The sequence below is a fragment of the Acanthisitta chloris genome, unplaced genomic scaffold (genome assembly GCF_000695815.1).
Source record: "Acanthisitta chloris isolate BGI_N310 unplaced genomic scaffold, ASM69581v1 scaffold19554, whole genome shotgun sequence".
Taxonomy (NCBI): Eukaryota; Metazoa; Chordata; class Aves; order Passeriformes; family Acanthisittidae; genus Acanthisitta; species Acanthisitta chloris.
In genome coordinates this window covers 14,604-39,625 of record NW_008671244.1, presented here as the reverse complement: position 1 = coordinate 39,625, position 25,022 = coordinate 14,604, and the positions used below count along the sequence as shown (strand labels likewise).

Here is a 25,022-nt window from a genome sequence, read left to right as displayed (position 1 = left end):
AGGCGGCGCGGGAGCTGGATGCGTCCCGTGTGTGAGGGGAGGGCGCGCGGGAGGGTTGAAGCTCGTGTGGGGCAGCGCTCCGCGGCGTGGATGTCTCAGGGGCGGGTGGAGGGCGAGGGAGGCAGCGCAGCGCCTCGGCGAGTGGTTTGCGTTGGAAGGATCTTAAAGCTCGTCTCGTTCCACCCCACCCAGAGGGTTTCTATTTCTTCCTCCGTCGCAGGATTGTGTTGTTCATGCCTATCCACGCGTGCTGGGTTACAACACAAGTGCCACATGTGTTTATGACCTCCGGGTTTAATCAGCTACAGGTCAATTTGCATTAGGTAGCAAGTGCTAAGTTGATGTGAGTCAGGCAGAGAATCATAGGATGGTTTAGGTTGGAAGGGCTTTAAAGCTCATCCCATTCGACCCCTGCCTTGGGCAGGGACACCTTCCACTAGCCCAGGTTGCTCCAAGCCCTATCCAACCTGCCTTTGGTTGGATCTTCACAGGGTAAACCTGTTGGCTTCAGCTCATGGGAGAAGATAGACAGAGTCAATGAATGAGAATCAGGTTGGAAAAGACATCTGAAATCATCAAGTCCAACCTATGACCCAACAGCACCATATCAACCAGATCATGGCACTAAGTGCCACGTCCAGTCCCTCCTTAAACACCTCCTCCAGTCCCTCCTTAAACACCTCCAGGGAGGGCGACTAAGAATTCCTGAACATTATGGTAGGGAATGTGGAATGTGTCACTGCAGAGCTGTGCCCCAGGCAGCCCCAGCTGGGGCCAGGGTGGGTTGAACAGGCTGAGGATCTTCTTACCTGAAAAAACACCTTAGTGCTGTCCATAATCTATTCCCACTGTCACTTACAGGCCATGCAAAAGATGCTCTTAGCCTTGCCCAGATGCAGGAACAGACCTTGCAGCTGGAACAGCAAACTAAGCTTAAGGTATGTTGGAATTCCTCATGTGTTGTACACACATCCCTCCTCAGGCAGCTGCAGGTCTGGGGGGACAGAAAGTGTAATCTCTACTCTGCGGAGAAGTTTTTCTTGTTGCTGTTCAGCAAAAGGGACAGAAAGTGTAATCTCTACTCTGCAGAGAAGTTTTTCTTGTTGCTGTTCTGCAAATAATAGTTATTTGCCTTTAAAAACAAAAGTGATTCTGGAAGGTGAAGCACAAGTTGATTTGGCCTATTCTTGTGCATATTTTATGGCTTTAAAGCTTGCATGTTCTAAGTAGTTTGGTAACTCCTGAAATGTCACCACTGTTTTTAGAGCATAATAAGGGTTTTCTGTAGGAAGCTGTGAAGTGGTTATGTGGAGGAGAGACTTCTGTTTCCCTCATAGAGAAACTTAGGGATTGTTTGAGTGTTGCTTGGTTTGTTGGTTTTTTTAAACATACTGGATTTAATCCTGACATAGCTAATTAGGACATTTCTAACAATCGTATTTTGTGTCATATTTTAGCTTTCTCATGTCATTGGTCATTTCTTAAGGTCACCACTCTGATTACAGGTGGATTTGTTGGCATGTCATTACCAGTAGCATTTTTCTGTGGGATGATCTGTTAAGTTCATTGTGATAATTACCTCTTTGTTTTACCAGGAGTATGAAGCTGCCATAGAACAGCTGAAGAATGAGCAGATTCGGGTACAGGCAGAAGAGAGAAGAAAAACACTCAGTGAAGAAACCAAACAGCATCAAGCAGTAAGGGAATGAGGGGCAATCCCCAGTGAGGGGCTTTATGGGAAGGGCAACAATGCATTAATTAAACCTTTGTGGGGTAAATTGTATCTTGGACAGACATAGATGTGAGGCACTTCAGCCTGAGCCCATTTTCTGCCCTGGCTTTGTCATGTTGAGCTTAAGTTGTAGTTACATGGCAGCTCTGCCTTCTTGAACCTGTGTTGCCAAGCTCTTGAACATCCAAAGGAACTGGTATTAGCAGTTCCTCTCACTGTGTGCTCCTTGAAGTTTTCCTGAAGGACCTTTCAGGGCAGTGTTGAAGGCTTATCAAGTAGCCTGGACAGTAAAGTGGCTCTGAAGTGGCTTTTAACCTTATTTCTTCCAAGTTTGATCTGTTAGACAGGAGAAAATGTCTTAAGAGGAGAAGTGATGCAAATCTGAGAGTTCCCAGAGGCTGTTAGAGCAGTGTTGGTGCTTCCTGGTTTGTTTTAGCACCAGTTAATCAAGTGGCAATAATACCAAAACAGAGAAAATAAAAGCTTGGGTTATGCTAACAGCTCATATCTGGTGACTTGTTAATTGGAGAGCACAGGAAAAGAGAGGATCAATTGATTCTAATCGATTCTCCAGCTTGGGAAGTCAACCCAAACTGCTGATTTGGCACATGCTGCTTTTATCCTGTCAGAGTTTGGACTTTGAACGGGGCTGACCCAGGAAGCAGCAGCACAGTCAGCTGTTCTCTTTGTGGGTTGGCTCCTGAACTCCTGCAGCTCACACAGCATCATTTGAATTCAAAGCAAACCCAACCAGGGTTCACTTCTGAAGGGCCATGAGTGGCTGAGCTGTCCTGTCTGTGTGTTTGGGGCAGAGAATGATGTACAGAGCTCTCCTTGCTGATGGATATGGGCCCTCAGACTACTTCCTGTTGTGTGTAGATCACTTGGGTTTATTTGCCAGTTACAGAGGAAAATTGATGAGGGGAATTCATGAGGAACAAGTAAATCTGTGAGAAACAGAGCCCATCTGACAGGCAGCATATCCTGAGAGTCCTACTGATTGCAATCACCAGTCCATATAATGTGTTTTAGGACATGAAAACCATGTTGTTTCCAGTGAACTAAGTCCTTTCCTGGGCTAAGAAACACTTGCTCTTTGTTTATATATCTGTGACACCTTAAAATGAAGTCAGACTATACAGATTTCTCAGCACAGAGGAGTTCTTGGTGCTGACTGCCTTCAATTTTGCCATGGTCCTATTCAACCTCAGTTGCTGTTTGTGTGGTTTTAGTCATTTTGTTCTGTTGTTCGTTTTTTTCTCCCCTTACCCATTCCAAACCTCCTTTCCCTGCCTAATTTAACTGCCTGATCTGTACTCTGAGCACCACTGCTGTGTGTCTTGCAGCGAGCCCAGTACCAGGACAAGTTGGCACGGCAGCGCTACGATGAGCAGATGAGACAGCAGGTAGGATGGCTTCTTCCTCTGACCCAGCTGGGAGTTAGGTGGGAGCCCTCTGGAGTGAAAGAGATGCTCTGGAGCTGTGCCCTGTCCTGCTGGGACAGATGGCTGAGGCTGGGCACAGTTGCTTTCATCTGTGCTATCTGCTTGGCATCAGTAGTGTCAAATCAAGGGTTGGGAATTAGGACAAAGAAGCAAGGAGAATGGGATTAGGAGTGTGAATCTGGGAGATGGGAGAGTACTGGCTTCTGGAAAGCATTTGTAGTGCTTAAACTTAGACAAATCCCTACTTGATGGAGGTCTTTTAACACATGTTCTGCTGTGATCTGTAGCAACTTGCCAATGAAGAGAACCTGAGGAAGCAGGAGGAGTCTGTGCAGAAGCAGGAGGCCATGAGACGTGGTAAGTCACTTTTCTTAGCTAGTGACAGTGTGTGTGTGTGCACTATGAATTCCTTGTGCTGATCTTTGACTCCTTGTCCATATTGGGTGATGCTCCCCTAATGTCATGTTGGCAAGTAACAGGTAAATCCCAGTAGTGCTAGAACTACCAGTTGCTTCCAGGATTAGTTGTAGAAGTGGCTGCACTCCTAAACATCTGCACATCCAGTTCCTGGATTTCCCAATGGACTATCAGCATCTCCTGATACAGCAACTGAAATTCTGATTTGGCACAGATTTAATCTAAGTCTGGTTTGATCTGATTCTGATTTTACACTGATTTAATCTAAAACAAAACCAGTTTTGAGGAGGGAAGAGAAACAAAATAACTCCTGGGAGGAACAGTTGAATCCGTGTCACCTCATCTCCATACAATGTTTCCTGTAGAAAATAAAACTTGAATAATGAAGTTGGAGTCTGAAACTTGCTGTATTTCTTTCTGTTGGTGTGGAATTGCCAGAATCACTGGGTTTGCAGGACTCCACAGGGACACAAGTCTCAGAAATGTTAAGGCAGTTTGTGTATGACTAAGTGGGATCAGAAAGCTGTTTGCTCTGAGCACAGATGTGCACAGCTGTGCTGTTCCCTCCTTGCTGCCATCTAGTGTGCTCCCAACATCTGTCAGTGTCTGAGGGAAGTATTGCAGCATCCATGCAACAACTCAGTGCTGAAACCCTGTAGCAGAAAATGACTTTACTCTTATAGGAGCCACCTACTCATAGGCACCAAGACAGGAATGTCAAGGTAGCTTGTCTAGCATTTGGGTATTGAGTAGCTCTGTGGTCCAGTCAGGATTCCTTGTGGTAGCACTTTAAGTAGAGGATGCTGACTCTAAAATCCTCATCTCCTCTCCTGGCTTGTTCTTAGGTTTCTCATTTATTCTCCTTTCACATCGATCTAATGTGTCTGTCACAATTCTGTGTGTCCAAAGTAACAGTTTCCAAAATCCCATTTGGGACAGTGTTTTATGGGCAACTCCCTTAAAAGCAGCATATCATAGAACCACAGAATATCCTTAGCTGGAAGGGACCCACAAGGATCAGAGTCCAACCCTGCACAGGACACCCCAACAATCCACCATGTGCCTGGGAGTGTTGTCCAAACACTCCTGGAGCTCTTTCAGGTTTGGGGCTGTTACCACTGCCCTGGGAGCTGTTCAGTGCCCAAACACCTCTGGGGGAACAACCTTGTCCTGATACCCAACCTAACCCTGTTCCAGTGCCCAAACACCTCTTGGGGAAGAATCTTGTCCTTGATCTCCAACCTAACCCTGTTCCAGTGCCCAAACACCTCTTGGGGAAGAATCTTGTCCCTGATCTCCAACCTAACCCTGTTCCAGTATCGTCCTCATGCCTTCCATGTCTTGCTGCTTCCCAGCACAGTTATGTGTCCACCGTGGCTACAGCTCCAGTGGGAATGACTTCACATCCGTCGCAATTACAATGCTGAACTCCAGCAGCAATAAGATCTCTCAATCATCTCCCCAGGTCTTTCTGCCACCTGAAGCTTTCATGGAATCACAGAATAGAATGTCCTGAGCTGCAAGGGTCTCACAAGGATCATCCAGTCCAACTCCAGGCCCTGCACAGGACACCCCAGCAATGCACCCTGTGCCTGAGCATTGGCCAAACACACCTTGAGCTCTGTCAGGCTGTGCCCACTGCCCTGGGGAGCTGTCCAGTGCCCAAACACCTCTGGGGGAAGAAACTTTGTCCTAATATCCAACCTAACCCTCCCTTGACACAAATTCAGACCCTCAGGTGCTGCCCCTGGTCACAGAGGTCAGTGCTGCCCCTTGTGAGGAAGCTGCAGGCAGCGATGAGGTTTCCCCTCATGTCTAGTTCCTCCCTCAGGGTTCCTCCTGCTGACTGGCATTAAACCTGTTGCCCTGTGCTTTGCAGCCACGGTGGAGAGGGAGATGGAGCTGCGGCACAAGAACGAGCTGCTGCGCGTGGAGGCCGAGGCCAGGGCGCGCGCCAAGGCGGAGCGGGAGAACGCAGACATCATCCGCGAGCAGATCCGCCTCAAGGCCGCCGAGCACCGCCAGACCGTCCTCGAGTCCCTCAAGTAGGAGCAGGCCACAGCCTGCCTTGCTTTTCCTGCACTGCTCCCACCTCAGGGAGCACTGTGCCTCCCTCAGAGCATGGATGGAGTGTTGCTCAGCCCCTTGTGCGCTGATCGATAGGAATGAGATTAACAAGGACCTTCTCTTTGTCTTGCTTTGCTGCATTGTCACCTGAGTGTGAACCAGAGAGACTATTTATAGACTTGGGAGTTTTAGGCAGTTTCTCTAATAGATGATTTCAAGCCTTGTCCTCTAAGCTGGAGACTCAATTACTCGGAGAACCTGCAGCTCTTGCTGGTTCTGAACTCATGCCATGAAGGCATAAAGCAGTCTGGCTCCAGAGGGTTGGGAAGCTAGATTGGGAATTTATTAATTGGAGGTCCTTTGAGATTTTGAATTAAATAACATTTTATGGCAGTTCAGCACCAATAATGTATTAAAGAAGTAAATTGATATCATTTTAAGGCCAGATGCTTCTCTGGACTCATTCCCAGATCAGGTGTAGACATCAGATGGTTCTAAATACATTTTCCATGGTTGTGCATGTTTCAGTTCCAAGGTGAGGCCTCAGTTAGCTCTGGCTGCTTCTGGAGAAAATCATTACAAAGTTTTCTTGTAAATTGTTTCAGTTCAGGCTCTGAAATCCCTTTTTCTCCTGCTTGCCTTGCTGTTTGCTCCTCATAGGACAGCTGGGATGCTCTTTGGGGAAGGATTCCGTGCCTTTGTCACAGACTGGGATAAGGTTACAGCCACGGTAAGGTGGTCACATGTCTTGACAACTTCCAGAATGGTCTGTCTGTAAATGTGTGCCAAGCTAACTCCTTCCTTTTATAAACTAAACCGTGGTGGGAACTTGCTGCTCACCTGCTCTCTGCAGTCCTCATTTGAGGAGATCTGTGCTTCAGGTGTTTATTCAGACTCTCATCTTCTCTGTGCAGATAATTCATTTCTCATTGGTCACAAAAGTTCTGGCTTTGATTGCTCCTCAGCATTTCATTTCGAAGGCTCCATCCTCTTTGCAAATGTGTTTCCTGTAAATTTTCAGCTGTCACAAATGATAGATGAAGATTCTGTGGAAAAAGTAGATAAGTCTTTTCCCCAGAGTGTTTCATGCATCGTGATAGCTTGTTTTGGTTTTCTGTTACAATATTGAGGTGCATGATTTTAGGGAATTCAGTATTCCCCTTTTGCATTCATTCTGCCTCTGAGCTGCAATTTCATCCCACCAAGTTAGATGCCAAGGCCTTGCCTGGCTGCTCTCATCCCTGGTGGGTAGAGCACTGTCAGCTCACTGATTAGGGAGTCTGAGGGTGCCATTTTCATCTCCAAAGGAGCACCACTACTCTCTGAAACTTGTAGGCCTTGCAGCACATGATCCAAAACTTGTTTTGCTGCTTATCTTACAGCTTTACATCTAATTTTGGTGCAGCCTAGAGAGCACTTAGAGAGCTGCTAAATAAATTGATTAAATGCCATGCCAACACCTTTTTCACAGGACCAAAGAGCACAGCAGTGGCTTCTTAGGGACATAAAGTTGTTTCTCAGTGTACTGCTTGCAACAAAACTACAGTGAAAATAGGTTTTTGGTGGCATTGGCTGCTTAAAATGGACGTTTTGCTTTAAGCCAGTTACCACTATCTCCTCCCCCCTCTGATTTTATACACACAGGCTGATACAAAAGCCACTTTGCTTGAGACCACTGGGGAGAACAAGACAAGCTTTTTAGTGGATCTTTTTGTCATCTGTACCTGGGCTGGCTGCAGTATTCAGAGCCTTTTGCACATCAGTGCTTGGTGCTTTTAGCAATGTATTCACTTGACCTAGATACTAGTTTCCTGCATTATGGTCATTTTTGCTTCTGACATGCTCTTGTCTTGTGAATTTGGGACATCTAGCTTAAAAAAAAAAAACACGTGTATTTTTGGATAACACAGCTGGAACTCATAATTTTTTGTTGCTTTGAAAAATGTCTGTAAGGTAAGAATTAGTTATGTTATTCCTCTAAATGAGGCCTAGATTTTCAGCTCTTCCTGCCTACTGCAAAGGCTGCTCTTTTCCTACCTCTTGCCATCCAAGTTCTGCTCCAAGTTTTTTGGGTCTGTTGGGTTTTTTTTGGGTGGAATTCACTTTGTTTATTGATCAGAGATTCATTCCTTTGCTAGATGCTTCATGATAACCAGGTAGGCACTGTAATCACACTGGTTTTTACAGCTGTCATGGTCATTGGGTTCTGGTTTTGACACAGAGCTGTCAAGCTTAAAGCTGTTTCTCTGCACCTTGTAACAACATCAGTGAAGTCCAAAAGTCTGAAATACTTACATCAAATCCCTCCAGGCAGAGGTATCAGCTTGTAACTTTGCTTAGCACTGGATGGTGTAAGAGCACATGAGATCATGTCATGGCATCTTGTTTTTAGAGGGAAGCTGCTAAAAATCTGGAGTCTCTTGTGTTCTCAGCCCCTGTATCTGAGCTGAATCAGGTGTGGAGGTCCCTTGTTCTTTGCATCTCAGAGTTCTGAACCCCTCATGCTTCCATCCAGAGCAAAAGTGATGTCACACATTTAAGCAGAGTGGAACAGATGGTGTCTCATGGTTTATTGAACAGTGCCATCCTGGTTGTCCTTGAGGCTTTTGACCTTGCTCTGTACTTGCAGGACAAGTCTACTTCCTTTAAAAGCAGTTGCTGCAGCTTGCTCTGCTGTCTCTCTGGCCTTTCTCTGGTAGGAATTATTGGCATCAGCTTTAAGCTGACTCCTAGGTCTGGAGTCTTTCTGCTTCCCTGGCAAATCGATGGAAATGTCTCATCCTCTGGGGTTTCTGCCTTTAATGCAGTGATGGTAATTCCCAGGGTGGTTTTGGCTTTGTTGCACTTTTTGAATACCTATTTTCCTGTTGTATTGGGTCTGCCATGACTGTCACCTTCAGCAGATGTTCCCTGGTTAGTCCTGTTTATTCCCTGCTGTGCACTGCCTTGGTGGCAGCCACAATCCAGGTGTTTATCTTGGCATCTCTAATTCAGCTTTCATTTTCTGCTGTGGTGAGAGGTAGTCTGGCAAACAGCACCTGCTTGATGTGGCTGTTTGTCTTAATTACTCAACTAGTCTGCAAAGCCCCACACATCTTGAGCAGAGAGCACATACTTCTGCAGACAGGATTATATGCTTTGCTTGTGCTTCCCTCTGCAAGATGCAAGAGCAGTAAATGCCCTAAGAACAAGGAGTATGAGACCTTGACTGTCTGAACAGGGATAAAACATCTTACCAAAAATAAACCCTTCTTGGTCAGCATTTGTCCTGAATCTTAATTCCCCACCATAGGGCGTGCTACACACAACAGTGTTGCTTTGCCAAGTGTTTTTCCTAATCCTTGCTGTTTTTCTTTGCAGGTGGCAGGCCTGACCCTGCTGGCAGTGGGTGTTTACTCTGCCAAAAATGCCACAGCAGTAGCAGGGAGGTACATAGAGGCACGTTTGGGTAAACCTTCCCTGGTGAGAGAGACCTCACGTATCACTGTGCTGGAGGCTCTGAAACATCCCTTCAAGGTAAGGGTTAGCTTTGGGTTTGTGTTCCACTCTGCCAGGAGGATGCCAAACTCCACTTGCAGCTCTGGGAGCTGTCAGTGGGGCTGTGAATAAACAGGCTGTATTAGAGGTAGCAGAGGTGGGCTGAGCTCTCTGGCATTTCGTGTGACCTTTCAGTCCATGTGAGTTAAAGCTGTGATGTTTTCTACATGTGAGTAATTGCATTTGTCCTCTCCAGGTTGGTAAACGTCTTACCAGCAAGGCTCAGGATGCCCTTGAAGGAGTTGTTCTCAGTGTGAGTACTCTATTTTCCTGTCTTGGCCTGTGAAGGATGATTTTAGAATCCAAATGAGAATGCCTGTTTTCCTTAAACTCACTTCAAAAGCTGTAATTCCAGCAGTTTGGGAGACATAGCACCCTAGGGGCACTGAGACCATAAATAAGCTCCTGTGTTCAGTGTGACATGCATTAAGCAGTCTGTTAACCTTTTTTCCTCTGTGAAAAGCAGTTGGAAGTCTTAGTTCAGTCCTTGCTCTGCTGCAGTTTCTCTCTGTAGTCAGCATGTTAAGATTCAGAGCTGCACTTGTCCCATCTGATCTGTAAGGATTACTGACCCTAGATCTGCTTGTAGGCCAGAAAGCCAGTGTAGGCATTTGCCCACCTTGGGAGTGGTTCTTTATTTGCTAATTAGTGCTGCTTCTGTATATTTGCTGCTGAATTGGATTCCTGGATATCAGGCAAATTTAAGAGCTCCTTGAAGCTGCTGAGGGAAAATGTTCCTGCAGGAATAGTTCCCCCCCAGTCCCCACAAACACAGGAGTAAGTATAAACAGGAGTTTATGACTTACAGAACAAATCAGCACTGCAAAAGAGTTGCTTATGTTTTGACATATCCCTCCCAGGGCATCCAATAGGAAGTGGCTATTTAGGTATTATCAGTTCCTACTGCTTCCTGCACTGCTGCCTTTTCTTGCTAAAGAATTGCAGCCAAGTGGACAGAAAACCCAAGTAAATCCTGACCTAGAAGAGGAAATGTCCCTGGTCCTGGAGTATGAGCAGCTGAAGTTAAGCCTTAAAATCTTGAGACTCTTGGAGTTCTGCCTGTTTCTTGCATGTCCTGATCTGTGAACCTGTAGCCTCAACTCTCTTGGTACTTTCTGGTCCTGAAGTTTCCCTCTTGTTTTGCAGCCCCAGTTAGAAGCACGTGTGAGAGACATTGCCATAGCAACAAGAAACACAAAAAAGAACAAAAGCCTCTACAGGAATATCCTCATGTATGGTCCCCCTGGCACTGGGAAGACTCTTTTTGCCAAGGTAAAACCCTGCCAAGGTTCTCACAACCTGCATGTTGCAAGGTGCTCTGAAACCTCAGGGTCTGAGCAGCCTCCCTGGGCTGAAATCTGTTGCTGGAGTGTTGCATAAACACTGTGTTCTTGTGTCTCTGTTGGGATGGGAGGAAAGGGCAGCCAGGCTGCTCCAGCTCTAAATTAGTGCAGTCACTTGGATGCAGTGCAGAGTGTGGGCAGAACAGCCTTTCCATCTGGAAAAGGCACTTGGCAACTGTGGAGAGTCACAACAGCACCACCTCATATCCACCTCAGCTGATTGTAGGCACTTGTCTAAATAGGCCTTTGCTGCTGTTGCTGACAATCCCAGAGCAGACAGACATGGCTTCACTGTGCATATGCACTGCCAGGATGGTTTTCACATGGATCTGAGTCAGAATTTGATGTTTTTCCTTGCTCTTCAAGTGCTTGGCCACTAGATCTGAGGTTTCATAAATGTAACCGTGGCTGATTTGATGTGCTGGTGCAAGTTGAATTTCTTTTCCTCTATCAGTACATTAACCCCCTATCCCAATAGTTTTCTGATAATGCCACCTAGCTCAGGAGAGATGGATAGAAATGCAAGAAATAACCAATACACAAGTTGAAGGTCTGAGCACTCTCAGCAGTGCCTTTTAGCATGAAAATGTGCATTGCCACAAGACCAAACTTCCACCTTTCATTCCCATTCAGATCTTGATCTTTAAGGTCCATTCCAACCCCTCAACATTCTTCTGTGAAAATAAGAGAGCAATGCTAAAAGTTGCCCCTAAGTACCTAAATATTTCCTTCTCTAAGACCAACTTAACCTCTGCAAATAAGCACACTGATAGGAGTAAAGTACTTTTATTTTCCTCCGTGGCCTTGCAGAGACACAAAGTGCTTAACTCCCTGGTTTTGTTCCCTTGCAGAAATTAGCTGTGCACTCAGGCATGGACTATGCCATCATGACAGGAGGGGACGTGGCCCCCATGGGCCGGGAAGGGGTCACAGCCATGCACAAACTCTTTGACTGGGCCAACACCAGTAGGAGAGGGTAAGTAGAGGTTCCTCTGGGTCCTGAGTTTGGTGTCTTGCTCAGAAAAGCTCCCCACAAGGATATAACTCAGCCTCCTAATCTCTGGTGGTGAACAGATGAGCTGACACTGACCAAGCATAACTCCTAAAGTTTTCCTAGAATAGGTGAATTTTTGCTGACTGTAACGTTTAAAAGGCTGAAAGCTTTTGCTCTTCTGTTCACTCAGACCCTTCTCTTTTTTTACCTTGGATTTTCCAGATCAGCCACTACTTGTTTGTGTGCTGATCTCAGCAGGCAGGAGCAGAGATATTGGTCACATACAACCCACATACATCAATGTGTCCCACAGGCTGGAACACATTTCTTTCAGTGATTAGCTTTTCTGACAGTAGTTAGAAGATTGAGCACAAATGATGGTGCAACCAAGTGTTTACACTCTGGATATTACATTCCCTGTTGCAACTGCTCAGACTTGAAACACTGGGAGTGTTTGGATCCAGCTTCTTTACTTCTGAGTCTCAGGCAGGAATAGTGAAGGACAACAAATAAAAGAGGCTAAGGAGGAGACAGATGCTGAAAACATTTGCATTGGTTAGGTGTAAAAGCCATGAGCTGTTGTGCTTTTTCAGTCACCTTTCAAAACAAACTTTTATCTGCAGAGAAGCATTTCTGGTAAGGCTCAGTCTTGGCTCCCTGGTTTTGTAAGAGCATGGAGTTGATTTGCTCACACTAATGTAAATGGATTTTTGCAGTGCAGAGGTAGCTAAGAAGTTGCTTGTCCAGACAGGATGTTAAAATTCAATCTAGAACTTGCAGTGAGTGTCAGTTTGGGTTTTGTGCTGTTTTGATCTCAGATCCTCTGTAAATGTGGCCAACTGGTGATTTATGTGTTCTCTGATTGCTTGAGATGGACATTATCTTGCAGTGTCTGATTTAATCCTTGCTGCATTCATCACCTAAATGTTTCTATTTCCCCTTTAAAAAAAAAAGGCAGAGAAATGTCCTAAGGATTTAAATTTTTTACGCTTCTCCTACCCTGAGGAGACGGAGAGGGAAAGTGTAAGAATTTAAGTGAGCTTAGAAATAGAAGTTGGAAGAGAGATGAGGATGCTCAGCTGGATGAAGACAGCTGGATGCTTCCACGTAAGAATTCTCTCACTGCCTGGTTCTGAATCTCTCTGTCCTGATTAAAAACTTGTCTGCATTTGAACTTCCTACGCTTCAAGTAGTCACCTAAGTCCTGATCAAAGGTTTCCCCTGTCCATACACATCAATATTTTCACCTCCAGCAGCATTGAACTATTTCAGCAGATCTGATTCTGAAGATCCACCAATGTTAGCTCTTAGTAGTGTTGCCTTTATTAGCTTTATTAGCTGAGAGCTGTTGTGATCAAAGACACTTCTCTACAGAGACTCGAGCTGTGAGTGTTTTCAGGTATTTTTTTTTACTCATGGCTGAGTAAAAGATGTTAATAGGCCCTGAAATCCCCTGGAAAAAAAGCTATGTTTGAAGCTAGGCAAGGAGGTAATACAAGCTCTGACAGCTTTATGAGCAACTTGGTTCTGTTATTGATAAACATCTTTATAGGCTTTGTCTCTTGGGAAAAGCACTAGCCTTGGGTTAGGAGTGAATTTATTTCTGTGAATAATTCATGGCCTTTATTAATTCACTTCTCCACAGGTAGTAAAACCATTGCATTAGTGCTAGTGTGGTTTGGAAAAGAAAAAGGCCACAAAATAACAAAGCAAGTTGAGGGGAGGACTTTGGTTTGAGGTTTACAAGGAAGAAGAATGGCAGGAAGATGCCATTGTCATCCAGTTTCTCCTTTGCTTGGGTCTCTGCCTTGTAGCCTTGCTCTTCTAGGCAGGAGGGAATGCTGAAATAAGCTTTAGCAGCTCTAAATTTCAGGCCTGCTGCAGCTTGGCAGTGACTTCCCAACCTCTGCCCATGAAACCTCCCATCTAGATTTAAAAATCAGCTTGTGTGCCCTAGAATTGCTTCAGTCTGCTCTGAACAGCAGCCTGGGGAGCAGATTGATGGCCTAGGGTGCCTTCAGCTAACACCTCTCAACTGCTGGGGTGTGCCAGGGGCACAGAGTGGAAAGGTTCCTGCAGCTCAGCTGAGAAATGCTGCCTGAAGAGATGAGTTTGCTTGTGCAATCCTTTGGGTGTACACCTGGTCCCAGCTCTGGGGGCCAGGTAATGGGACAGGAGGGTCCTTGAGCCATTTGAGCCTCACTTACCTGTGTCCTGTTACTGTGTAGTGCTTTCCTTTTGCAGCCTCTTGCTGTTTGTGGATGAAGCAGATGCATTTCTGAGGAAAAGGGCAACAGTAAGTGCTCTCTGTGTGTCTGTCTGTGCATGCTGCAGAGTCCCTCAGCCCACAGCCTTGGTTATTCTGGTTAACTGGCTCCAACAGGCTGAAGATGAAAGCTGGCAGGTGCCTCACTGCTCACCTCATTAAGTGATGCAGAGACAAGAAATCAGCATCTTGCAGCTGAATGGAATGAGCATCTCCAGAGTGACTTGAGAAATTCCTCCCTCAGCCTGAGGGGTGACATAATCTTTATGGAGGTTTTGCAGTAGGAAGGAAAGAGGCACATCTTGAAAACAAGAGAAGGATGTTCACACTGCAGAGCTGGTACCCTGCAGGGTTAGTGTTTTGTCCTAACTGATAATTTTCTTAGGAGGTTTTCACTCCATTGTCAAAGTTACACTCACTTTTTCCCCTGTACAAGTGGCAGTTTAATGGTTGGACTTGGTGATCTTGGAGGTCTCCTCCAACCTTTATGATTCTATGTGATTTGTGTTTTCCATCACCACATTGTGCACTGAATCTGGACCTGCTGCTTGAACCCCAATGATCTCTTTAAAGAGCTCTCCTACAAGATAGCTTTGGATATCTAAGTCAATTCTTTGCTGTGGCTTATTTTCCTGTAAATATCTTGCTGGACTTCCCAGCTAAAATAGTGTTTAGCCCAGGAAAAAACACCTAGGCCAATGACTAGAGCCTGGAGTGTGAGTCAAGAGAATCACTGGGTAACTGTGGGTAAATGTGTCATCTCTGCTGGAAGCTTGAATTCCTAACCTTTTTCCTGGATGTGTCAATTAATCCTTTTTTCCCAAGATATTACAGTGCTTTGGACTCTAATGCAGGTGCTTGGCAATAACAGAACTCCCTTAGTGTCCATAAATGCTTAAAGCTGTGACCTGTCTGCAGGCTCCAAGCAGCTGATCTTCCTTTGCATTTCATCTTTGCAGGAGAAAATCAGTGAAGACCTCAGAGCAACTTTAAATGCATTTCTGCACAGAACAGGGCAGCACAGCAACAAGTGAGTATCCACTTCCAGCCCTTCCAGCAGCTGAGATTTCCCTGGATTGAGGGAAGTCTGTGGTGCAGAAATGAAAGTTGGAAATGATCTGTGCTACTGAGGGCTTGAAAAATCCTTTTATGTACTGAATGTAGCTTGTTCCTCCTTCATCTATCCCTGGCACCTGGAAATCAGAACTGTAGGAAAATTGTTTCCTGAACCTGAGATGGTATTTTAACATTTTGTTTGTCTTGATGAGTATGTTTTCTTGCTAGCTAAGTTACTGCTGTTTATACAAGAACAGTAGTGGGCCCATGAAATTCCCTGTTGTCCAGGGTTGATCCTGGCTGGATGCTTCAGGATCTCTTCAGAAATGCTTCAGTGGCTGCTTGTTGGAGCTGCTGTTCCTCTCCAGTGCTTTGGTGACCTCTTTCCATCCTGTGCATGTGTGTGCAGGAGCTCTGAGGCAAAGGAGTTCAAATGTGACTCGTTTCTCTTGCCTGAGCTGCTCAGCACATCTGTGTGCAGTGTTGCACATCAGTGTAGGACTCAGAGCTGTTTCCTTCCTGGCTGCTCTCACATGTGCTGAGCACATGATTGCAGGGCTGAGCTGACAGATGTCTCTGTGTGTGTGTCACTGTCACTGTCCATCCATCCATGCTCTCTGTGTCACATTGATGTGAATTTCCTGCACAGCACTGCTGAGTTCCACAAAACCCATTTCCTGGCTATCATAATAGAGAGATGACCTTTCCTCCACCTTTTTCAACTTAATACTGGCTCTTTTTGTGTGTGTCTGAACTTTACTTAGTTGTTAAACTTCTCTTTTTACAATTGAGGCAGCAAGAAAAGTTGTCTCTGTTTTTATGTGGAAAGGTGAGTTTCTCATGATGAACTTGCTCTCTTAGCAAGGCTGGAATAGTTAGTGTTAGAGTAACCTCATGACATTGAAAGAAACATTCTGGCAGGTCATTCAGGATAAAAGCAGAGAATTTCCTGCCCTTGGGGTCTCTTGAACTTGTTAAAACCAATGCAGCTCTGACTGTTAATTGCTTGTGTGTAGCTTCTCTGTACCATTCTCTGCCACAGTGAGGTGCCTGAGAAGATGTGCCTTTCCCAAAGGACTAAATTACTAGAAAACAAGATGTTGAGCCTGCAAGAACCTTGCAAGATGCTTGGTTTTCCTTTTGGGAGGATAATGAGTATCTCCTGAAATGATACATAGAATTGCTATAAAGCTGAGTATAATTATTGTGACATGATGTTGGACTTGCTGTTTGCAAGAATAAGTGCAATAAATATTTGTACTGCAAACCAGAGGGTGGCAGGGGGGTGATTTTTTTCCTTCCCCTGGTGTTAAACTGCTTCAGCAGAGCTCTGGCTGTGCCTGTTGGGTGCTGAGGGTGCTCTGCCTCCTCTCACAACAGCCATTTGGGCAGATGTTGACTTTAGGCCTGATTTATACTAGAAGACTGAACATGCCCTTGTGATTCATGCACAGCTTTTCACTTGTGAGCAGTCTTATTGCTGCTGTGGGCAAAGAGGAGTCCTGCATCCATGAATGGGAATTCACTTGGATCAAGCTAATGGTGCATGTAAATGGAGCTGCTTTGGTGAGACCCTGAGGAGAGCTCTTACTTCAGCACAGAGTTGGCACCAGCATAACTAAGGGTTGTGAATTGTTGGCTTAAACTTCCCCTGTGGTTTAGGAGTTCCAGCAGTGAGAGGTTAATGGTTGGACTAGATGATCTTAGAGGTCTCCTCCAACTTTGATGATTCTATGGTTGTCTCGACAGCGATGAGCAAGGCCTGGATGTCACATTGTATGTCAATTCTTTAGCCAGGCTGTTTCTTCAGGGCTTTGGGTGAAGTCCTTATTGGTAGCAAAGCCACAGTTTCATGCCTCTGTGGCCCTTGGGTTGGCAAAGTTCACTTCAGAGATGCCAGCAGAGAGCACAGCCCCTTGTAGAGTGTGATTCAACCAGACTGCAGGAACATCGATATTCCAATAGCTGTGCTTAAAAGCCCATTTCAAATTATTATGCACTGTTAAGCTGGTAACATCAATTAAAGCATTAAAGTATTGGCACAGGGAAGAAGCATCATTACAAAGCACAAAAAAAAAAAAGAAAGGGTTTCTGGCTTCAAAATGCTGCAGGAGAGAGTAGGAGCTGAAGGCTCCTGTACATCTGTACTGTGGAGCAAAGCTTGGTGAGACAAAGCACTTTGGTTATATGCTCCTTCTGAACTTGGGGCTGTTTAGCCTGGAGAAGAGAAGGTTGTGTGGAGACCTCAGAGCAACCTGCCAGGAGCTGAAGGGGCTCCAGGGAAGCTGCAAAGGGACTCTGTATTAGGAGCTGCAGGGACAGGACAAGGAGGAATGGGGAGAAATTGAAAGGGGGCAATTTAGGTTAGATATTAGGAAGGAATTTTCCCTGTGAGGGTGGTGAGACACTGGCACAGGTTGCCCAGGGAGGCTGTGGCTGCCCCCGCCCTGGCAATGTTCATTCCAGGTTGGATCAAGCCTTGAGCAACCTGCTCTGGGGGGAGGTGTCCCTGCCCAGGGCAGGGGGTTGGGGCTGGATGATCTCTAAGCTTCATTCCAACCCCTTTACATACTATGATAATGTCTCTTTCTGCACACATCAGCTTGCTCTGAATAGCCCAGGCAGCACTGCATTTCAGCACACAGAGCTTGAGGTGTGTTATAAAGCTGTTTCTAAGCAATCTCCAGCCCTGTCAGGTGATGAAATGTCTCCTATACCAACCATGGCAGTTCGTGATGTTCACACGAGTTCATTGATTTTTATTTTCATGGGATTTTCAGCCTTTCCTCTCTTGTTTCATCATTGCAGGTTTATGCTTGTTTTAGCAAGCAACCAGCCTGAGCAGTTTGATTGGGCCATCAATGACAGGATAGATGAGATGGTGAACTTTGATCTGCCCCAGCTGGAGGAACGTGAGCGACTCGTCAGGATGTACTTCGACCGGCACGTGTTGAAGCCAGCCACAGAGGGCAAACAGTGAGTGCTCCTGCCCTGCTTACACCTAGGGAAGTACCATAGAATCATGCAATGGGAAGGCCTTGGAAGGTCCAAGGACCATTAAAAGATATTTGGTCTTAAAAGAGTCATTCAAGATCTAGTCCAAACCCCATGCCGTGGGCAGGGACACCTCCCACCAGACCAGGTTGCTCCCAGCCCCATCTGACCTGATCTAGTGGCATTTCCTGGATTTAGCAGTAATTTGGGCTGTCTTGCCAAGTAGATTCCAGTAATCCAAATCAAACTCCTCTGGAAGTTCACACTTGGATGAAGTGCATGGTCAGCTGTTTGATGACATAGTCAGACATGCCTCATCTTCAGTGTCATCTTGTCATGATCAGGCTTTAGCCAAGCTGCCTTTGAGCACTGCCAGGGTTGGGGCAGCCACAGCCTCCCTGGGCAACCTGTGCCAGGGTCTCACCACCCTCACAGGGAAAAACTTCTGCCTAATATCTAACCTAAATTTCCCCTGTCAATTTATCCCCGTTACTCCTTGTCCTGTCACTACAATTCTAACAGAGAGTCCTTCTCCAGCTTCCCTGTAGCTCCTTCAGATACTGGAAGGAATTATCTTTTACTATTTTTCTTCATCTCCTTTTGAGTGTGTTCTGTCACAGTCTCTAAACCCACTTTGAACAAGTAGCACCGATAGGAGTTGGAGAGATTCCTCTCACTGTCCCATTGGGGGAGGAGATGCCATCCTAGAATTTCCTGGGCTCTTGTGCCTTTAAAATTGAGGAGGCAGTTGCTGTACTGGAGGCACTAACACAAGTAGGAGCAGTGCTGGAGCTCCTGTGATGTCAACTAACCCTGGTGGTTCTGCGTTTCAGGAGGTTGAAGTTGGCCCAGTTTGACTATGGGAAGAAGTGCTCGGAGATCGCCAGGTTGACCGAGGGCATGTCTGGCAGGGAGATCTCCCAGCTTGCTGTGGCATGGCAGGTCAGTGGGGCTTTGTCACTGGGCTGCTTGGTTCCTTTCCCCTTCTGGAATGTTTGAGGGTTGGGTGTTGGAGCCTCAGATCTTGTTTTGCTTTGGAAGCTTCTGCACATCCCTATGGTAGTGCCAAAATGCTGCTGGCTCTGGAGGGGTGTTGGGATATCAGCACAGCTCCTCAGAAATAGGAACAGTTGTGATAGTCAGAGAATCATTAAGGTTGGAAAAGACCACCAAGATCATCGAGCCCATCCCTGATGGAAAAATCTCTTACTGAATTCAAGAAAACAGGTGAGTTTGGAATGGGTTTGGGCAAATCCTGCTGGCTGTGACTTGTGGTCCAGCTCAAGAAACTCAGCAGATGTCTGATGTTGACAGCATTAGGGCACTAAACCATCCTCCTTTCCTGTTCTAAACACACTTTTAGTGCAGCTTGACTAATTGAAGGAACAAAATCAGCTGGAAAATGGAGCTGGAAAAGCTGGGTGGTACTTCCATGCATGGTACCTATGTAGAGCAAGAGATGCAGTCATTGGTGGTGTAATTACTCACATGTTTAATAAGCTTAAGCATTTTTAAAATCAGGCTTTCACCTTGTTTTGTCACAGCTGCCAGTTTCCTGCTGGATTGTGCATTTTCCTAAAGTGTCCTAGAAATCCCAGTGTAAGGAATATGCTCCAAATCGTGTGTCATGTAACTCTCTCATGTCACCTTCCTTTCAGGTCGTGTAAAAACAAAGTGGCTTTTTGGTTAGCTTTTCAATTTTTAATGTCGTTTAGCAGTTCACAAACATTTCATGTGCATTTCATTCTTCCTCCTACTGTTTTTCTACCTTTAAGGTACAGAAAACATTTATCCTTTCTAATCTAAATTAATTTCAACTGCAGCAGTCATGAGCTGAGGTCCAAAGGAGCCATTTGAGTGCTGTTAGGCCTTATTTTACTATTTGGTAACTCACAGCTGGTTAATTTTACCCCATGAATTTTGTGTTATTGAAGCAAATATGTGCTGTCATCTGCCCCATGGATGCTTAAGGCTTTGCTGTTAGCTCTTGCCTGTAATAAAAAGTTGTGATAAATGATCCTGTGCTTTTTATCACCCTTTATCTCTGAGCTTGTATTCCTCCCTTGGAATGACCTCAGCTTTTATCATTTCTCCTTTAAGTCATCATGAAGGAAGGGAAGGGTGGGGGTGACTAATTCCTGGGTGTTGTTGCCCTGAGAGCTTTTTAAGATGTACCTCCTAGTGTCAGGACTATTAACAAGGTTCTATATAAAATTGCAGCAGGAAGTTCTGTTCCTCTCTGCTGTCAAAGGGCTTAAAAAAGCACCATTCAGGAAAGGGTGGGCAAAAAATGTATGAATTGGTTTGATGTGGAAGCTGCAAGAAGCTTCATCTGTGTCAAAATCAGAGTTGGTGGTGTGGAACAAGGGACCTTATGTCTTGTTGGCCAAGAAAGGAGGTGTGAGGGGTGGTGTGTCAGTGCTAACACAGCTTGTTGCAGCTGCTGACTGGTCATGTGGACTTGTTTCCTCAGGGATGACTGGGTGGATGCTGCCCACTCCCAGATTCCAGAATGAGATTTGACTTGACCAGGGCCTTGGGAACTGGCTGCCAGGGCTGTTGATCTTGAGTGCTACTGTAGGTTGTATTTCAGTCACTGTGTCAAGGAATTTGGAGCTGTAACCAACTGGAGCTGTACAGAAGCTGTTGTTTGTGTCAGCCTGTTGTGACCTTGGACTGTGGCTAGAGGTGTCCCCACCTGCCTCTGGTTTTGCCTGTGTAAAGCATTAAGGTGTGGCCCTTCAGTAGATGTGGTGAAAAGCCTCTCGAAGGTCCTTCCAGTACTCTTAACCCCAGTTGATCTCAGTGGTGTTGGTATTTGGGGCCTGGGTTAGCAGCCCCAGGTCACTTGTTGTGGCTCTCTCTGTAGCTGGTACAGTGCTCTGAGCTCTCAGGGAAGGATTGGGGCTGACAGGCATTTCTGGCAGTGTTGGTCCTGCCTCCTCTTCCTGCTCCCTGCTCTCCTCCCCATTGTGCTGGTACACCCCAGTGTGTGGCTGTGCTCTGAACTGGGTCAGGGAGCTGATCAGAGTTAAAAATAGCTATTGGCAAGCCAAGTTAACTGCATAGCTGCACTGCTCTGGCACAGCTGAGGGAGGGGATCAGGGCAGGTAGGGGCTGCAGGAACCAGAATAACCTACTCAAAAATGCTTATCCTCCTTCCCTCAGCTGGCTGGAGCAGCTGCAGAGTGGGTATGTGCTGCAGATAGACTGTTAACTCTTGAGCTCTTGGTCTTCTAATTAGCATTAGATTCAAGGTGCTGCATGCCAGAGGTGGCTGATGTGGGGAATAATCAGGTCACAGAATATCCTGAGCTGGAAGGGACCCACAAGGATCATCCAGTCCAACTCCTGGCCCTGCACAGGACACCCCAACAATCCACCATGTGCCTGATGGGATCAGCACCTTTCTGAGTGCACACTGGAGTTGTAGTCGTTGACACAGGAAGGTGTTTCTCATGGACCTAGTGGAGTTTGGAGATGATGGGATCCTCCTCAGCTCTGCTTGGCTCATCCTCCTGACCAGAACTGCATCCCAGAGATGGTGTGGGGTGAAGTTCTGAAGCAGCTAGAGGAGAAAGTACCCTAGGAGTAACCTACAATAGCAGCAAATGGCCACTCTGCTGTCCTGTAGCCTTGCAGGCAGTTCCCCTGAAGATGCTTTTGGATTCTTATTGCCTTCAACAAAAGCATCTCAGTGAGACTGAGCAATAGCTACAGCTTTCATAAACTTAATTCCACCACAAGCTGGGCTGGTTGGCTGTCATTTCCATGGAGTTCACTGTTGTTTCAGTCTGGCTCAGTTTGTCCTGAATTTACCAACAAAAAAAAAACCTCAGATGCAGAAGAGCAGAGAGTGTAACCTCTAGCACTGGGAGAAATATTGCTGTCTGGCACAGCTAATAGTCTGCGTGCTAGAAATCCATTTTCATCTCTTCTGCAGAAGACTGAGCATTCCCCTTTGTCCTTGTGCTTTTCCATTCCCCATGTCTGATCCTTGGTGACTCCTAGCATGGATCAGATGCATTTCCACACTTAACAATTCCCTTCAGGTGTGTTTATAGTCACGTGCAGATTCCCTAGGTGTGCACCTGTGCTTAAACCCTTCGATGTGCTGTAGGTAAAATGTCAAAAAACCCAACAACCTTTCACTATTCCAAGCTGTAATCTTGGAAAATTGTTTTGGCAACACTTCAGGAGAATTCCCAGGAGTTTTATGTCCCAGTGTGTCATTTCTTTGCCTTTTATCCCACTGACATAAATGCATTTTTGCTCCCTGAACCTTGTTTATGTGTTAAAAATAGTGCTTGTATTTTTGGGTTGGTTTTTTTTTTTTTTTTCCTTGAGCAGGCTATTTTCATTAGAAATGTGACTCAAAGGATACAGATTAGTCTGGCCAGGTTAAAATAAACCACGATTCTTGGCTGAAATGAAACATGAGGTCATCTAGGCTGGACTTGTCATCTGTTCCATCCCTCTCCTTCCCCACCAAACACTTAACTTTCAGCTTATTTCATCTTTGGACCTGAGTGATGAAACAGGAATAGCTGCACTGGAGAAAATGGGTTAAAATTTGTCCATGCAGGAGGCAGAGGTATGAATACAAATGAAGCTTGGTACCATTTTTGTGTGTGTGAGCTACTCCCAGAAGGGGCAGCTGCTTCTCCCATTTGCTTTCTTGACAGCAAAGGCCTAAGGCTTTCTATAAATAGAAAGTCATTGAGAAAATCAACAGAGCGTGAACTGCACAGCTTTGCAGGAGGTTCCACACTGGGATGGATGGATGGGCTGTGCTGTGGCAGGGAGGAGGGGCAGGAACACATCCTCTCTCTCCCAGAAAAGCACTTTCTCCATCCTCAAACACCCAACCCTCTGGGCTGGAGGCTGCAGTGACAGTCCAGCACGTCAAGGGGGTGAGTTGGGATAGCTCAGCTGAACAGAACCTTTCCACCATGCCCCTTCTGCAGGGTGAGAGGAGACAGGTTGGGCTGTGAGAGGTGTTGTGTAAATATTTGGCAGCTTGTGGAAGCAGAGCTGTTCTCCTGGTGCCTGTGGAAGTGCAGCCTGGCTGTGTGGAGGATGCTCCAGCTCTGTCTGTGAAGGCAGAGGGCAAGTGCCTTTATGCAGAGTGAATTCTCTGTTTGCAGACCTTCTCCTTCCCTCTGGCCACTGTTTACTCCTAACCTTAAGCAGGAGCATTAACCTAACTTGTCACTGGTGCCTGAAGGAAGGATTGCAGAAGGATCTGTGCAAAGGATTTGATGCTTCTTGCAGTAAAAACTAGCACCTGCCAGCTCTGGGGTTTGTGCAGTAAGACCTTTTGTGATCAAACCAGTTTCCCAAAAAGGGATGGAAAGTAGGTTGGAGGAGGCTGAAAACCAACCTGGGGAACCTTTTGCTCATTTCTTGGAGTAATTATTCCTCCTGCAGTGAGGCAGCACTAATCTAACAGGTCTAATTTGCAGTATTGTGGTGATACCAGTGCAACAGCTTACCCTGGGGGTTGTCTTCTCCCCCATCAGCATCACTGGACACAGAATGGTCACACTAGGATTTCTTTCTGTGGTGCTTTTGCAGTAAACCTCATTGCTTGGTATAATGGATGTTTTGCACCATTAATGTTTTATGTATGTAATCCCTCAGTCTGTCCTGAAAGCCAAAGCTGCCTGAGATCCTGGAGAATGCCCTGCAGACAGGAGAGTTGGCATGTCCCAATGCAGGATGTGCCAGCTCTGTGGAACAGAAGTTTGGAGCTGTGTGGGGCAGGCAGAGTGGGGGTGAGAAGCTGGAGGGGTCCCATCCTGCCTAGTGCCAAGCTCCCTCACTCCATAGCTGTGCAGGGAGCAGAGCTGGGAGTTGCTGCAGGAGCACTTGCAGAGGGAGGAACCAGATTTAGAAATCTGCAGCCTGGGAGTTGCTGTGTTACCTTGGAGATGGGTGCAGCTACCAGCCAACATCTTCCTGGGGGGACTGGCTGCTCTCAGCTGCAGGATGGAGCTGGTGGTTTCCAGCTGTCCTGCACAGAGCTGAAAGGGCTCACAGCCCTGTCTGCCCTGTGGGCTGTTTGACAGGGATGGCAGGAGTTTGCAGTCCTTTCTGCAAGGAGCTGTGGTCAGGTTTGTGCTGTAGGACCAAGTGTTTCCCAGGCAGAACTGGAGGGACAGGAGTTGGGGTGTGAATGGAGAGGGGAAAAAGAGGAAGGTTTCATGGGCTGATGAGTATGGAGTGGGAGCTGAGACAGCACAGAGGTGATGCAAGGCAGAACACATGAGCAAAGCTGGATCAGTGCACATTAGGCATCAATTTAGAGGTGCCACATGTTCACCCCAACACTGATGTTCGTTCCCTGCAAGTGTTGCAAAAACTTTGTGTTGTCTTGGCTGGAGCCATTCCCTTCTGGGCCTCACATGTGCAGTGCTTTGAAAGCAGGAGAGGAGACTTCAATGAACCAGCCTGACCACACTGGGACCTCGTGGGAATGCAAAGCTTCTTCCTACCAGGAAAACCAGAGGTGGTCAAAGCTGTCTGTTAGCAGTTACTGCTCTGGGTGCCACCACTGCCCTAGGACAAGACTGGGGGTTGTGCTGGCTAGTGTGGGGACATGGAGAGGAGAACAGGAGGGAGGGATGGATCTCAGTTGTCCACAGATCCCAGGAATTGCCATGACTAACCATCCCCTGTGCCCTTGGCTCTGCAGGCAGCAGCATATGCCTCTGAGGATGGTGTTCTCACCGAGGCCATGATCGACGCCCGCGTGGCTGACGCTGTGCAGCAGCACAAGCAGAAGATGGAATGGCTGAAAACAGAAGGTGCTGAAGCAACCAAAGGGACTGACAGGGACCCTCTCCTGCCTTTCCCCAAAGGGACACCAGTGTGAGAAGTCTGCAGGCTTCAGAGCAGTGTGTGTGGGGCCGAGGGCCTGGGAGGGTCTGCAGGCAAACGCCTGGTGGAGGTTTGTGCTGAGAGAAGTATGGCCATGGGTGCAAGGGAGGGGGTGCTGCCCTCAGTCTGCCTTGGAGCTCCTGTTTTTAACTGCACCAGAAAACAAAATGGTTTAAATAAGGCAGAAGCAACTGAATTAAAGGACTCCCTTGCTGAAATACCACTGACTGTTGGTCTCTGTGGCTTGTCCTGCTCCAGAGGCCCAAACTCCAAATCCTTTTCAGATAGT

The 25,022-nt window shown here is 46.4% G+C and overlaps 1 protein-coding gene across 1 annotated transcript; it reads left to right on the top strand.

Moving 5' to 3' along the window:
• The first annotated feature begins 8 nt into the window (after positions 1-8).
• On the top strand, positions 9-24,728 carry ATAD3A (ATPase family, AAA domain containing 3A). Its single transcript, XM_009074031.1, has 16 exons — positions 9-27; positions 862-938; positions 1,596-1,697; positions 3,079-3,138; positions 3,465-3,534; positions 5,474-5,639; positions 6,322-6,391; positions 9,022-9,177; positions 9,395-9,451; positions 10,345-10,470; positions 11,393-11,517; positions 13,780-13,831; positions 14,761-14,831; positions 17,666-17,833; positions 18,685-18,793; positions 24,549-24,728. The coding sequence occupies exons 2-16, from the start codon at positions 894-896 to the stop codon at positions 24,726-24,728; spliced, it is 1,557 nt and encodes a 518-aa protein (XP_009072279.1). The 5' UTR covers positions 9-27; positions 862-893.
• Positions 24,729-25,022: the final 294 nt, after the last annotated feature.